At 42.3% G+C, this 14212-nt stretch overlaps 1 protein-coding gene across 9 annotated transcripts in view; it reads left to right on the top strand.

The window, feature by feature from the left end:
• VPS8 (VPS8 subunit of CORVET complex) overlaps positions 1 to 14212 on the top strand; it is a 268778-nt gene that overhangs the window by 223246 nt on the left and 31320 nt on the right. For all 9 annotated transcript variants that reach the window (XM_036243939.1, XM_036243937.1, XM_036243938.1 and 6 more), the window contains one exon: positions 7015 to 7068. In XM_036243939.1, the coding sequence (XP_036099832.1) occupies positions 7015 to 7068 (54 nt within the window). The remainder of the gene's footprint in view (positions 1 to 7014; positions 7069 to 14212) is intronic.

Genomic DNA, 14212 nt, shown 5'->3' on the forward strand with positions numbered 1-14212 from the left:
TTGTGTTGTTGTGTGTTCATTTTCATTGGTTTCCAGGATGTTTTTAATTTCTTCCTTGATCTCCTTGGTAACACATTCATAGTTTAATAACATGCTATTTACCCTCCATGTGTTCAAATGTCTTTGCATGATCTTGTTGCATTTGATTCTAGTTTTATGCCATTGTGATCTGAGAAGATGCTTGATATGATTTCAATCTTCTTGAACTTGTAGAGATTTAGTTTGTGTCCTAACATGTGGTCTATCTTTGAGAATGCCCCATGTGCACTTGAGAAGAATGTGAATTCTCTAGTTTTGGGGTGTAATTCTTTGTAGATAGGTATTAAATCCATTTGGTCTAGTGCTTTATTTAGAGTCTCTGTTTCCTTGCTAATTTTTTGTCTGGAGGACCTATCCAGTGATGTCAGCAGGGTGTTGAAGTCCCCTGCTATGATTGTATTCTATCGATTTCTCCTTTGAATTCCTCCAGAAGATTTTTAATATATTTTGGTGCTCCTATATTGGGTGCATATATGTTTATCAAGGTTATATCTTCCTGTTGGATAGATGCTTTCAATATTATGGAGTGGCCTTCTTTGTCTCTAGTTATGGCCTTCATTTTGAAATATACTTTACCAAATATGAGTATTGCTACCCCAGCTTTCTTTCTTTCTTTTTTCTTTTTCTTTTTTTTGATTTCCATTTGCTTGAAAGATTTTTTTTCCATCCCTTCTCTTTCAACCTATGTGAATCTTTTGTTGTGAGGTGGGTCTCTTATAAACAACATATATGTGAGTCATGCTTTCTTATCCAGTCAGCTACTCTGTGTCTTTTTAATTTTTTTTTTTATCAGCAAACACTGAATTATTTATTTAAGCCAAAACTCAAATAGAATCAATACTTATAACTGATATGCCAGAAAAAATAGTTTTAAATTTTAGTTAATAATATTAATTTGTAAAGTAACCATAAATCATATTCAAATTTTAAATTTATCCAAAAAAAATGACCAATAAAATTTAAAATAAATATATAAAGAGATATAGGAGGGGAAAAAGAGACATCTGTAATACTTTCAACAATAAAGATAAAAATAAATAAATAAATAAACAATAAAGTGATAAATATATTGAAATTTAAAATATTTAACCTCAATATGCAGCTGGTATAGTCTTCAAAATCTTTGCTTGCATCCATATTATAAAAAAATTTTAAAAATATGTATCTAGCTGACACATTTTTAGTTACTATCTGGATCTTTTTTATTTATTTATTTATTTTAAACCTTTATTGTTGGATGTAAAATGTATTACAGATGTTCCACATTTTCCCCCCATTGACCCCCTCCTCCCCACTCCCGCCCCCCTCCCACCTTTTCCCACACTATTGTCTGTGTCCATTGGTTATGCATATAAGTTCTTTGGTTTATTTCTTCCCCCCCCCCCCCCAACCCCTTTCCCTTTGAGGTTTGTCAGTCTAGCAATGAATATGTACTTCTTAATCCCTTCAACTTTTTCACCCATTCCCCCAACACCCCTCCCAACTGACAACCAACAAAATGTTCTCTGTATCTATGAGAATGTTTCTGTTCTACCTGTTCATTTTGTTTGTAGATTCCATTGTTGATAGATATGTATTCATTGCCATTTTGTTTGTTTATATATTTTATCTTTTTCTTCAAAAAGACCCTTCATCATTTCATATAATAATGGTTTGGTGCTGATGAACTCCTTTAACTTTTTCTTGTCTGGGAAAGTTTTTATATGGCCATCAATTCTGAATGACAGCTTTGCAGGATAGAGTAATCTTGGTTGTGGGTTCTTGCTTTTAATCATTCTGAATATTTCTTGCCACTCCCTTCTGGCCTGCAAAGTTTTTTTGAGAAATCAGCTGACAGCCTAATGGGAGTTCCCTTGTAGGTAACTAGCTGCCTTTCTCTTGCTGCTTTTAAGATTCTCTCTTTTGCATTTTGATGATGATGTGTCTTGGTGTGGGCCTCTTGGGGTTCATCTTGTTTGGAACTCTCTGTGCTTCCTGGACTTGTATGTCTGTTTTCTTCACCAAGTTAGGAAAGTTTTTTGCCATTATTGTTTCAAACAGGTTTTCTTTTTTTTGTTGTTCAGATAGAGTGGAAGGAAGAGAGAGAGAGAGAAACATCGACGTGAAAGGGACACATCGAGTGGCTGCCACCCGCACGACCCAATCAGGGCCGGGGACAAACCGCAACCGAGGTACATGCCCTTAGCGGGAACCGAACCCGGGTCTCTCTGAACCTCAGGCCAATGCTCCAACCGCTGAGCCAAACCGGCCAGGGCTCAAACAGGTTTTCGATTTCTTGTTCTCGTTCTTCTCCTTCTGGCACCCCCAAGATGCGAATGTTGGCACGCTTGAAGTTGTCCCAGAGGCTCCTTCCACTATCCTCATTTTTTTGGATTCTTTTTTCTTTTTGCTGTTCTGATTAGGCATTTTTTGCTTCCTTATATTCCAAATCGATGGTTTGCTCCTTGGGTTTACGTACTCTATTATTGAAGCTGTGTAAATTATTCTTTATTTCAGTTAATGCCTCCTTCAGTTCTGTGTATCCATGATTTGTGATTGGTCCTTTTTTATGCTCTTGAGGCCCTCCCTAACTAAGTTCACTGAGATTCTCACTAAGCTCATTGAGCATCCTTATAAGCAGTATTTTGAACTCAGTATCTGTTAGGTTGCTTATCTCCATTTCGCTTAGTTCTTTTATTGGGGTTTTGTTCTGTTCTTTCATTTGGGACCTGTTTCTTTGTCTCCTCATTTGGGCTGCCTCCCTGTGTTTGTTTCAGTGTGTTATTTAATGAGAGGTATGGGGCTCACTGAGACCAGATGCTGCTCGTTTGAAAGAATTTAGGAAAAACCTGAAGCAGGATCCAAGACAGGCCAATCCTATGGTTAAGCAAGTGGCAATAGCTTGGGTGGGCTTGAAAGATGGGTGGGTTTGAAAGTTGGGTGGGCTTGAAAGTTGGGTGGGAGGGGCGGGGCCTCAGGGAGTCACCAGGGTGGGGCTACCAGTGTGAGCCAGGTTGCTGGAGTCCCGGATATGGCAACTGTCTGCTGCCCCCTGGAAGGGTTCACCAAAGGAACAAAGGCCTCTTACAACACGTTTGTCCTGGAGAAAGCCCCCTCTCCAGCCCTCGCACCCGTGCCAAACAGCTCAGTTCTTCCCTGTATGACTCTGGTGCCCCTCGAGCTGCCTCCCCTCCAAGCTTAGAGGGAGAGTGTCCGACAAGTTTGTGCGCGGGCCCTTTAAGGAGCTGCCTGGGGCTCCAGCTGCTTCAGCTTCCCTGAGCCTCAGTTCCCACTGGTTTTTCCAGCCAGAAGTTATGGGGACTTCTCTTCCTGGCACTGGAACCCTGAGCGGGGCACCTGGTGTGGGACGGGGACCCCTCAGTCCTCAGGAAGGACCTTCCCAGCTGAGGTATCCTCCTGATTTTTATCCGCCACTCGTGGGTGTGGGACCAGCCCCTCGCACAGGTGCCGCCACCGCCGCCCCTCACACCTTTGCCCCTCCTACCAGTCTGGATGTGGCTGCTGCTTTAATTCCGTAGTTGCAGGACTTCCATTCAGCTTGATGTCAGGCGGTTTTGAATGATGGTTGTTCTGTAGTTTAGTTGTAACTTTGATGTGGTTGTGGGAGGACGCGATACCGCGTTTACCTACGCCGCCATCTTGACCGGAAGTCCCCTACTCTGTGTCTTTTTATCAGAGCATTCAAACCATTCACATTTAAGGTGATTGTTGATATGTACTTATTTATTGCCACTTTTGTTTAGTGTGGTTCTATTTTTATTTCTTCTACTAATTACAGCAGTCCTTTTAACATATCTTGCAGTGCTGGTTTGGTGTTAATATATTCCCTTAGCCTTTTTTTGTCTTGAAAGCTCTTTATTTGACCTTCTATTTTGAATGATAGCCTTGCTGGATAGAGTAGTCTTGGATTCAGATCCTTGTTTTTCATGACCTTGATTACTTCATGCCACTCCCCCTGGCCTGTAGTGTTTCTGTTGAGAAGTCAGCTGAGAGCCTTATTGGGTTTCCTTTGTAGGTAACCTGATGCTTATCTCTTGGTGCCTTTAGGATTTTCTCTTTGTCTTTAATTTTTGCCATTTCATTTACTATGTGTCTTGATGTGGGCCTGTTTGAGTTCTCCTTACTTGGGGCTCTCTGTGCTGCTTGAACTTGAATGCTTCCTTCCTTCACCAAGTTAGGAAAGTTTTCTGTCACTATTTCTTCAAATATATTCTCTAACCCTTGCCCATTTTCTTCCTCTTCAGGGACTCCTATGATGCTTTCTTCCTGTTTTTCAATTGTTTTTTCTTTTGTTTTTCTGATTGGTTGATTTTTTTCTACTCTGTCTTTTAATTCACTGATCCAGTCCTCAGCTTCCTCTACTTTGCTAGTTAGTCCTTCCAATGTGTTCTTAATATCTGCTATATCATTCTTCATTTCCACTTGGTTGGTTTTCAGTGTTTCTATGACTTTACTGATGGTGCTGATATCCTTACTCATGCTGTTGAGCTTCCTCATGATCATGGCTCTGAACTCAGAGTCTGATAATTTGCTTTGCTGAATTTCATTGATCTCATCTTTGATAGAGTACTCTTGTTCTTTCATTTGGGATTTGTTTTTTTGTTTCACCATTTTGGTGCTCTCAGTGGATTTTGGAGCCTGCCAAATTTTCCCTGTGGGTGTTGGTGTTCTGCTGTTTGTGCCTCCCTCTACTGGGTTTGGATGAGCCTGGGTGGGCCCACATTAAACACCACTGTCAAGTCTTACTTTCCTGGGTAGATTTGCAAGCCCAGGAAAGGTTCAGTTATCCTCTAGCTTTTTCCTGGTGGCTAGTAGTCTCAGGTACTCAGTGCCTTGGAATGTAGCCCTGGTGTTCTGCATAAGGATTTCCAGAGGGTGCGATAGAGGCTGGTTGTTAATGAGCCTCAATTTGCATTTCTTTGCCTCACCTGGGAAAGGCTGAATCTCCGAGGGGGTGAGGAGCTGCTTTTCCCCACAGCTCCGGGAACGAGCACACTGGCCACCATCCTTTGTGGCTGCAACTCAGCAAAACCTCTGAGTGCCCTCCAAATTCCGGGTGTCCCCACAGAGTTCCAGTCCAGTCTGCCCTTTCTCTGTGGAAGCCCCCAGGTGAATGGTTGTGGCTTTTTTAGCACTCTGACCCAGCTCTCTGTGCTGTGGAGCGGGCTTGGTTTTATTCCCCAAGGACACTGTTCACAGCTAAGACTGCTGCTGTCCATGGGCTCTCAGCTCACCACCCTCTCGCGCCTCCACAGATCTACCAGTGTTTCTGGTTATATGGTCCTGTCCTGCTGCTTTTCTGTTGCTTTTTTCGGAGGATTTGTCTTTATTTTAGTGTAATTCCCGTTTGGTCCTGGGAGATCGTCTGTGTAGCTTCTATTCACTCAGCCTCCATTTTCACATCCTCTATGCCTATCTTGTGTGCAGCTGGGTCGCACAGGCCTCTCTGGTGCCCCCGCACCTTGTAGGTCCTGTGGGTAACGATCGCACAATCCCTTTGGGGACCTGGTTCTATGCCTATGTTATGGGCTGCTGGGTCGCACAGGTCTCTCTGGTGCTTCAGCACCCTGCAGGCTCCATGGGTAACTAGATGGCACAGTCCCTGCTGGGTCTTGCAGGACTCACTGTTGCTTCAGCACCCCATAGGCCCCGTGGGTAACTAGATTGCACAGTCCCTGCTGGGTTGCACAGGCCTCTCTGGTGCCCCTGCACCCTGCAGTTCTCGTGGGCGGGCAGCTGGATCATACCAGTCTCTCTCCAGCTCTGGCTTCCTACTGCTCTTGTGGGCTACTGGACCGCACAGGCCTCTGTGGAACTGTAGGTCCCCCTGCTGGCAGCTAGGGAGTGCTGCTGACCTGTGGGGCTCAATTTCTGCTCAGTTTTTGCTGTAGTTTTTGGGGATGGGTCTCAACTGCTGGTCTGTGCTTCTGTTGCCTGGGGATGGATGTCTGCTCCCCAGCCTCTGTTGCTGGGGGTATATCTGGACTCTGATTGGGCTGCTACTATGGGGGATGATGCTGGGCTCCGGGCTTCCGCAACCGGCCCCTTGGCAGCTCCACTTCTGTGCAAATATCTGTGTTGACCCAAAGTGTCCACTGGTCCAACGGTGCCAGGTGTGCTGGTGGGCTCAGGTTGCTGGGCCCTAGCTGCTCCCACTGCCTCCTCCCAGGGAAGACCCAGGATCTTCCAAAATAGTGGGACCTCCCCGGGGTGCAGGGAGAAGCGCCCTGAAGGGCTGTTTACCACGGTGTCCGGTTGCTCCTGTCCACATTACAGGAACCTTCTGGTCCGTGTCTCTGCACTGCAGGAGTTTGGTCGTCCACCTTCACATCCACTCACACTCGCTCACACACTCGCTCACTCTCTCACACACTCACCCTCCCTCTGGCCCTGCCTGCCGCCATCTTCACTTTCCCTTATGTGCCTTTATATTTCAAGTATGTTTCTTGCGGGGAGCATGTAGTTGGGACTTGTTCTTTTATCTAATATTACAATCTCTTTTAACCCTTCAAATATTTGAAGATTTTCCTGTACCATCAGTCTTCTCTTCCTTGGGCTAAGCATCCTTTTGTTATGGTTTGGCTGATACTTTATCTAAATTCCTCACTTTTATTATCAGACTTTTCTGTGCATTGTTGCTTCAAAGGGATATCCCATCACAAAGGATACTTGGTTTTGGCCTCTGCAAGAAACGCTGACTATTGCATGTTGTATCAGTTGATTAACATTATCAACAAAAATCTATATCTATTTGGTTCCTCACCATTTGATTAAAACCAATCTGGACCATCTGTTCCACTTTTCTTACCCCAATTGTATTTCAAAGGGACTTTAAAAAATGTATTCATTGTTACTCTGAAAATGTCTGTTTTATCTCAGTTACACCAATTCTAGTTGAACTATTTTGAGTGTGGGTCAAATAAAACTAGACTATAACTAAAAGGATATTAAAATGTTTGCCTTTTTTTTCTTCAGGTAAAAACGTCCCCATCCTGTCATCCATCCAAAGGGGATCCTGCTGTTAAGAAAGTAAGTTTCAAAGGCAAGAATCAACTTCCCCCTTCTGTGTGTTTATTCTCCTCTGTTGAATAATTTTCTCAAAATGACTTTTAATCACCTTAATGCCATCAAAGGCTCTTTCTGGTTGGTTGCCTTAATGACATATCACCAGGACTCCTTGCCTCTTCCAGAGAAGCCAAGGGGGTGGGGGGGGGGGGACCTAGCATCGGTCTCCTGGCAACTAGAGACTTATCATTTTTTCTAGAATTCTCATCCTGGTATCAGTGAGTGGTAGAAGATGAAATGTATTCTAAGGAGAAAAGCTGTGTAGATACTGGCCTGAGATATTAACACTTCAGCACATACCACATAAACTCTTCAAAAGTACTTGTGGGATAGAACTATCTATGCCACTTCAATCCCTGACTAAACTTTGTAGCACATATAGGGTGTGAGTCTTTCAATGGAGCAATCCCCAGGTGATTTCAAGAACCACTGAAGTCCTTTTCTTTATCCAGCTGCAACAGTACAGTTGAAATGAGGTAAACTGGCTGACGTTTTTGCTATGTTTTCTCTTACCGTTTCTATTTCTCTGGTAGTTGAAGTGTCCCTGGATGTAGGCTTTCTTTTCTTGCCCTTTTTTACAATTTCAGCCAGCATCCATGTCAGCAAAGGATTTTAGAACGAAAATAATAACTTCTTGGCTCTGTTCACTAACAGCAGGTTTTAGCTTCAAAGCAGTGTGCCAAAAATGGGTCCCTTTTCTCTGCCTTCAGAATCCCCTGAGACATTTTCAAAAGAGGAAAAAAAAGAATAAAAACAAAATGTTGTCTGAAAAGCTCTATAACAAGCTCCACATGAAACTCTTTTTCACTCTTGTCAAGACAGTCAGGGCAGGCAAGACTGAGGCCATGATTGTGGCTGCTCGGAACATCACATGGTAACACGAGGAGCTGGAAAGGGCGTAAGTAATTGAGTCTCACTCAATAAACAAATGAGGACATTGGAATCAGAGGGAATTTTTTTTCCCCTAAGCTCTCAACTGTTAGTCACCGGACACACTTCTAAAGTAGAGGTTAAAAACATGTGCTTTGAATTCAAACAGACTTGGATTCAAAGGTGGATTCTTCTACTTATTTATCTGAGTAATCTTAAATAAGTCAGACTCTCCCTTTCCTTCTTTGTAAAATGATGGTGCTACCTCTCAGAATTGTCGTGAATATTAAATGAGAGACTAGGTAAGTGCCTAGTACTGTGTTTGACACATATTAAGTACTCAGTAAATTATTGACACAGTAAGTTCTCAGCTGTTATTGAAACTAGTATTAAGACACGTCTCCAATTTCCTAATCAGATGTCCTTTCACTTTATTGTGCTACTGATATTATTGTCATTCAGCAAGCATTTCTTTATACTAGACATTGAGCTCAGAAATGGCTTCAGAGATGAAAAGTACAGTTCTTATCCTCAAGGACCTCAGTGTTTGGTGGGAAGGGTAGACAGGTCAGCTGACAGCTTCCATGTGGCTTGACTCATGGCAGAGGCACAGGTGCCGTGAGAGCCTGGAGGACAGCCTTTGAAATGGCTGAGCTGATTTAGCACCACACGTACGTGCTTTATGAGAAAGAGGCCAGTGAAGAAGTTTGAGAAATGGTTAGCTGCTCCCTTACAACCTTGTTACTAGTTTATAATGAAAGCAAATCCTGCCATACTTATAGATGTTTATTAAATAAATATTCATTTAGAAATAGTTTCATGGAACCTGTTTTTTTTTTTTTTGTTTTTTGTTTTACTTTCTAATTGCCCAGCTGTCTTGTCATTTTAGGTGTCTGACTATGAGAGATGTAGCAATACTATAGAAGCAGGATTCTGTTACTCTTGTAATCAGCATCAGACAAAGAGAAACCTCCTAAGCCAATGAATGGACACAGGTGGCCCCAGGTAGCATTCTAAGTGATCAGGTATAGATTTATTCCTCTCCATGCAACAGTTGGGACTATTTCTAAATTGTTTTATCCAGTCTACATATCTTGAATACCTTTTATTATAGCAGTGAGTTCCATTTATAATATTTACCATTCTGATTAACAAGCCATTAACTTTACCAGGAGAAAAACTTATGTTTTAGAGCTAAGAGCATTCTCGAGTGTTCAATATATGAACAGCTGAAGAGCTTTTAATGGCTGCCTCTGAGAGTTCATTGTAGCTGGCAGTCTCTGAAATATGGATTCTTGGTTAGGGCCACTGATCAGCCTGAGTTGAAGCCTAAACTAAAGAGCACATACTTAATATCACACTGTTTGTGGTATCTAGAATAACTTAAAAATATACATTACAACACATACCTCTCCCAGACTAAAAGGTCAGGGAAGGCTTTCCAGAGGAGATAAACTCGATCTAGCCTTGAAACCCAAGGGAAAAGGTACTCCATGCAGACATGGGTGAGTACAACACATTTCAGGAAGTGGGGATGCTTCTGTATGTCTTAAATGTAGGCACATGCAAAAGCCTGGTGAAATAAATGGGAGCCAGATCACAAGGAGCCCCAGTCTGTGACATTTGCTTTTATCTTGAGGATAAGAGTTTCTGTCAAAGGTGAGATTAGAGGTAAAAAGACAAATCAGAAGAACAAGGACAGCCCTGGCCAGTGTGGCTCAGATGGTTGGAGCATCATCCCATGCACTAAAAGGCTGTAGGTTTGATCCCTGGTTGGAGCGTGTGCAGGAGACAACTGATCGATGTTTCTCTCTTGCATCAATGTTTCTCTTTCTCTCTCTCTCTCTCTCTCTCTCTCTCTCTCTCTCTCTCCCTGCTTCTTTCCTCTCTCTAGAATCAATTGAAAATATAAAAATAAATAAAAGAATAAGGACAGTTGTCCAAGCAAGAAAAAAGATCCTAAACCTATATAAATGGTATGAAGAGATGAGATAATAAATTCAAGTCTTAGTTAACGTTTTTTCTCAAAATCCTTTCTGACACCCTAAGTCTGAGTTTGCTGTCTTTACTTTTTCGAGCTCTTGTAGCACCCTGAACAAGTCCCTAAAACATTCTTACCTTCATTTTCATTACATGTACCCCTGTGAGACTGTATGCCTCATGAAGGCAGGAACTGCATTAGTCTTGTTTCCTGCTGTATCCCTACATGTAGAACAAAGTAGTCACTCAATAGTTGTTGAGTGAATGAGGGAGAAAGGAAAGCGATCTCACAGGACTTCGTGTGGTTTATGGGAAGTGAGGGGAAAGAAGTTTCTGCCCTGGATAGAGAATGAACAAATGAAACATCGCTGCTCACCCAGGCTTATATTCCCAGCATGTTCAGTTCCCTACTACTACTGGAGCCATGTCATAGCACTACTCTGAGTGTGATTAATTGAGACTCAGCACCTAATCGTCACTTCCCTCTTGGGTCTGTGTTTTTGTGTGTCTAAGTTTGTGCATATGTATGTACATCTGCATATAAATTCAGGTTATCGTCCTGGAGCTCCCTCGCTCTTCCCAAAGTCGCACTGGCAGATGGCGGCACCGGTAGTGTCTGTCGACCAGAGTGACTGCTGAAGTGACGTGTAAGAAACACAAAGGAGCAGCAGTGTTCTTGATATGAGCCAAAATTCTGTTGACCAAAAACTGAAAACAGTGTTTGGTGACTCTGTTTTCACTATGGGCCCAGCCAGAAGCTGGAGTCAAGTTCTGAGGAGGCAGAAGCTGTGTTCTGTGGGCCCTGCCTAGCCCCTGGGACGGGTGTCAAGTGTAGTGGTCACCCTTCTGCTTTGCTGCCAGCGTCAGAGTCTGGCAGAGGCTCTGAGCATGGATGCAGCACATCTTTTTGCAACACAAGCATTTTGTATTTTAGATATTCTTTTACAAAGCTTTGGTGTGGAAATATTTATCATATCGTATAAAATTTGTGTACAGTATTTATCTTATGTATGTAAAATTTCTTCTTAATGGGCTCTAACTGGACAATTCAGTGAAGTTGGAAGATAAACATTTCCCTAGGATATTTTCAGTGTTTGGTCATGGATGGACAGAAATTTAAAAATCAAGAAGCATTTTCCTGAGATAAAAATTGCCTTAAAAGTCCATTACAGCAAACTCCCTAGAACTAGATCCAAACTGGAGGTGTTGACAGTGTTTGAGGGGAATTGAAGGAGTTTAAGAGGTAGTTGAAGGTACCATCAAACACCACTTAGCTATGATGAATCTCTTCTCAATTGCTAAAGAAACACCAACCAGGAATTTGTGCAACCAAGTTGGGATTGTTACATGCGTGAGAACCAGGGCAAGCGGTTTTGTCTTCTCTCAGTCACAGAAGTGTGGGTGCACTCTGGGCCATCCCCGGTTTAGGTGAGCTTTGTGCTGGGTTTGCAGAAGCCTGCGGGACTGGGAGCTCTTGCTGAAAAGTATCCTCAGGCTAGGGGAACCCACTAGACAAGTCCACAGTTGATGCTCTCAGGGTGACTTCTATCAGTTAGGAATGGAGTATGGGCAATGACAGAGTAGGAAGCATTTCTAATAATTCTGGGTAAATTCAGTAACATTAAACAAGTCTCAAAGGTGCCAGGCCTTGGAAGGACAAAGGTCAGTGAATTATAGTTCTTGCTCTCAATGTATGTATAAGTTAATAGTGACTAAACTGGAGGATTTAATAGCCATACCTCCCAGAAAGTGGTTATCAGTTTCTCAAGTGTTTAAATATAACAATTTGGAACTGATTTTTTTTTTGTCCCACCGGTCTGGTGAAGTAAAATTTTTATAGCCAGTTCCCAGTCTTGCCACTCCTGTCAGGAATGTAGATGACTATATTTGCTCATGATTTTTATTGACTCACAGTGGGGTTTTGTTTTTTAATTTTTAATTTTAAGGGGAAAAGCCTCACAGAGGAACTGTTTCCATAACAACAGGAAAGCTGGCTGTAGTGTGTCAGCTGACTGGCCCCAAGAATGGCTGGTTGATAGTTTCACAGAAGTCAAGGGAAACATGAAAAGGAGAAAGCACTAAGATAGGTAAAGCACTTTCTAGCTATCATCGGATGGTGGCTTAAAGATTCATTTGCCTTGTTTTATGTCTCACCCTTAACTCTCCTCTGCAAAGATGCAAGTGATGGCCCCTGATGGGATACACTGCCTTTTTGCTTACACTCCTTGTCTTAGTAACACATCCAAACATGACAGGAGACTTACGTGTTTCTATGAATTTTTAAAAGGGGGGCGGGGGACAGAGGACATGATTTGGTCTTTGCTTTTGTACAGGCAGAATGGAAGATCCCTGCAAGCCAGGTGCCTTTTTATGCTGATGAGAAGCTGTAGGGCACCATTTGGAAGGAAGAATAGGCATTCCTTGTAGTTCAGAGGACAGAAACTTGTATCTGTGGGTGGCCAGTAGGGTAGATGGAGATGTCAGCTTGGTTCGAGAATTTTCTAACAAGTTACCTGGTGTGATATAGTGCATTACCTGTTACCAGAGGTGTTTGATCAGTGGCAGGGCATATTGCTCAGAACTACTGCAGAGGTTTTCCTGCCATGGCTGAGAGGTTGGACTGGTAATTTGTAAATCCCTTAGAGTGTTAAGATCTTATGAGTAGAAAAAAAATTTACAATTCTGCAGTTATATTAAAACTTATTGATATACTGAATGATTTTAGTTAAACTCATGCATCCAGCCTGAATTAAGAGTATATAAGCCTGAATTTGTGGTCTGTCAAAGAAAAATAAATTTGGACTTAGGTAAGAAGAGACTTTCTTCAAAAAATTATTGCAGCAGGGGAGGGGAGCTTTGCCATAGGGAGAAGGCTCTGACCATAGCTCTGCAAGGGTGTCAAGATCAGATAAAAAGGAAACTCTTTCCATAGCAGTAGGGAAACAAGGCTAGAGAGAACCAGATTTGGGGGAGCAGGTGAAAGAATTGGACAATCGACAGGAAACGCCTCGCTCAGCTGTAAGCCAGTTCTCAGAAGCAGCCAGCAGGGAGGGGCTGTATGCTGGCTTGGGCTGAGGGTGGGCGGTGGGTCAGACGCTTTGGGGAAGGAAACAAGCTTAACTAAAGCTTGGTCATTAGTTAGGAAGTATTCTGTTCTAATCATTGAGGAGAAGCAGTTTAGTTCACCTTTTATGAGGCAAAGAATGGAAATTTGGTTGGTCATAGTCTGGCAGCAGTTCTCAACCTGGGGGTCGAACGACCCTTTCACAGGGGTCACCTAAGACCATCGGAAAACACATTTCCAATGGCGATTTATAACAGTAGCAAAATTACAGTTATGAAGTAACAACGAAAATAATTTTATGGTTGGGGGTTACCACAACAGGAGGAACTGCATTAAAGGGTCGAGACATTAGGAAGGTTGAGAACCACTGGTCTATGGGGAGGAGCGATTCTTTGCAGTAAGCTGTTTCCCAGAACAGGGTTGGGGATTTCCTTACCAGGAGCTCAGGGCTCAGGTGACGTTTAACAGGGTCATGGCTCTGACTGCTGCTGCCATGATCTTTCCTTATTCCTCTCGGTGATTATGACCTGAAGTCCATGAACTGGGCTTTTCTGAAACCTGCTTACCAGTCCTCAAGGAGAGGAGAGAATGTCAGCCGCCGTTACTAAGAGGGACAGCGGTGACCATTTGTTTGTGGTGCTCAGTCTTCTCATAGATAATAACACTTATCCTCTGGTCTGAAAAGTGAGACTAGCTGAGGATTACAAAGGATCTTGGAGGCCTTATCTAATGTACAAATCTAATCCTCACCCATTTCCTTTTCCTTTGCATTAAGCAAATATCTTCTAATGTAGCATTTTGATTTCTAGAATGAATTTTAAAAATTAATGCTTTATTTTTTTAGAGAATTTTTAGATCTACAGAAAAATTGAGCAGAAAGTACAGAGTTCACATATATTTCTCCCTCCAGTTTTCCCTATTATTAACATCTTGCATTGCTATGGTACATTTATTATAATTGATGAGCCAACATTGATACATTATTGTTAACTAAAGTCCCATAGTTTACATTTAGAGTTCACTCTTTGTGTTGTACATTCTGTGAGTTCTGACAAATATATAATGAAATGTATCCAGCATTTACAGAATGGTTTCACTACCCCCAACCCTCAAAATCCCATGTTCCACCATTTTTTTTAAGCAGTTTATTATTTAAAATTTTTATTTATTGATTTTAGAGAGAGGGAAAGGAGA

This window comes from Molossus molossus, unplaced genomic scaffold, assembly GCF_014108415.1.
Source record: "Molossus molossus isolate mMolMol1 unplaced genomic scaffold, mMolMol1.p scaffold_m16_p_5, whole genome shotgun sequence".
Taxonomy (NCBI): Eukaryota; Metazoa; Chordata; class Mammalia; order Chiroptera; family Molossidae; genus Molossus; species Molossus molossus.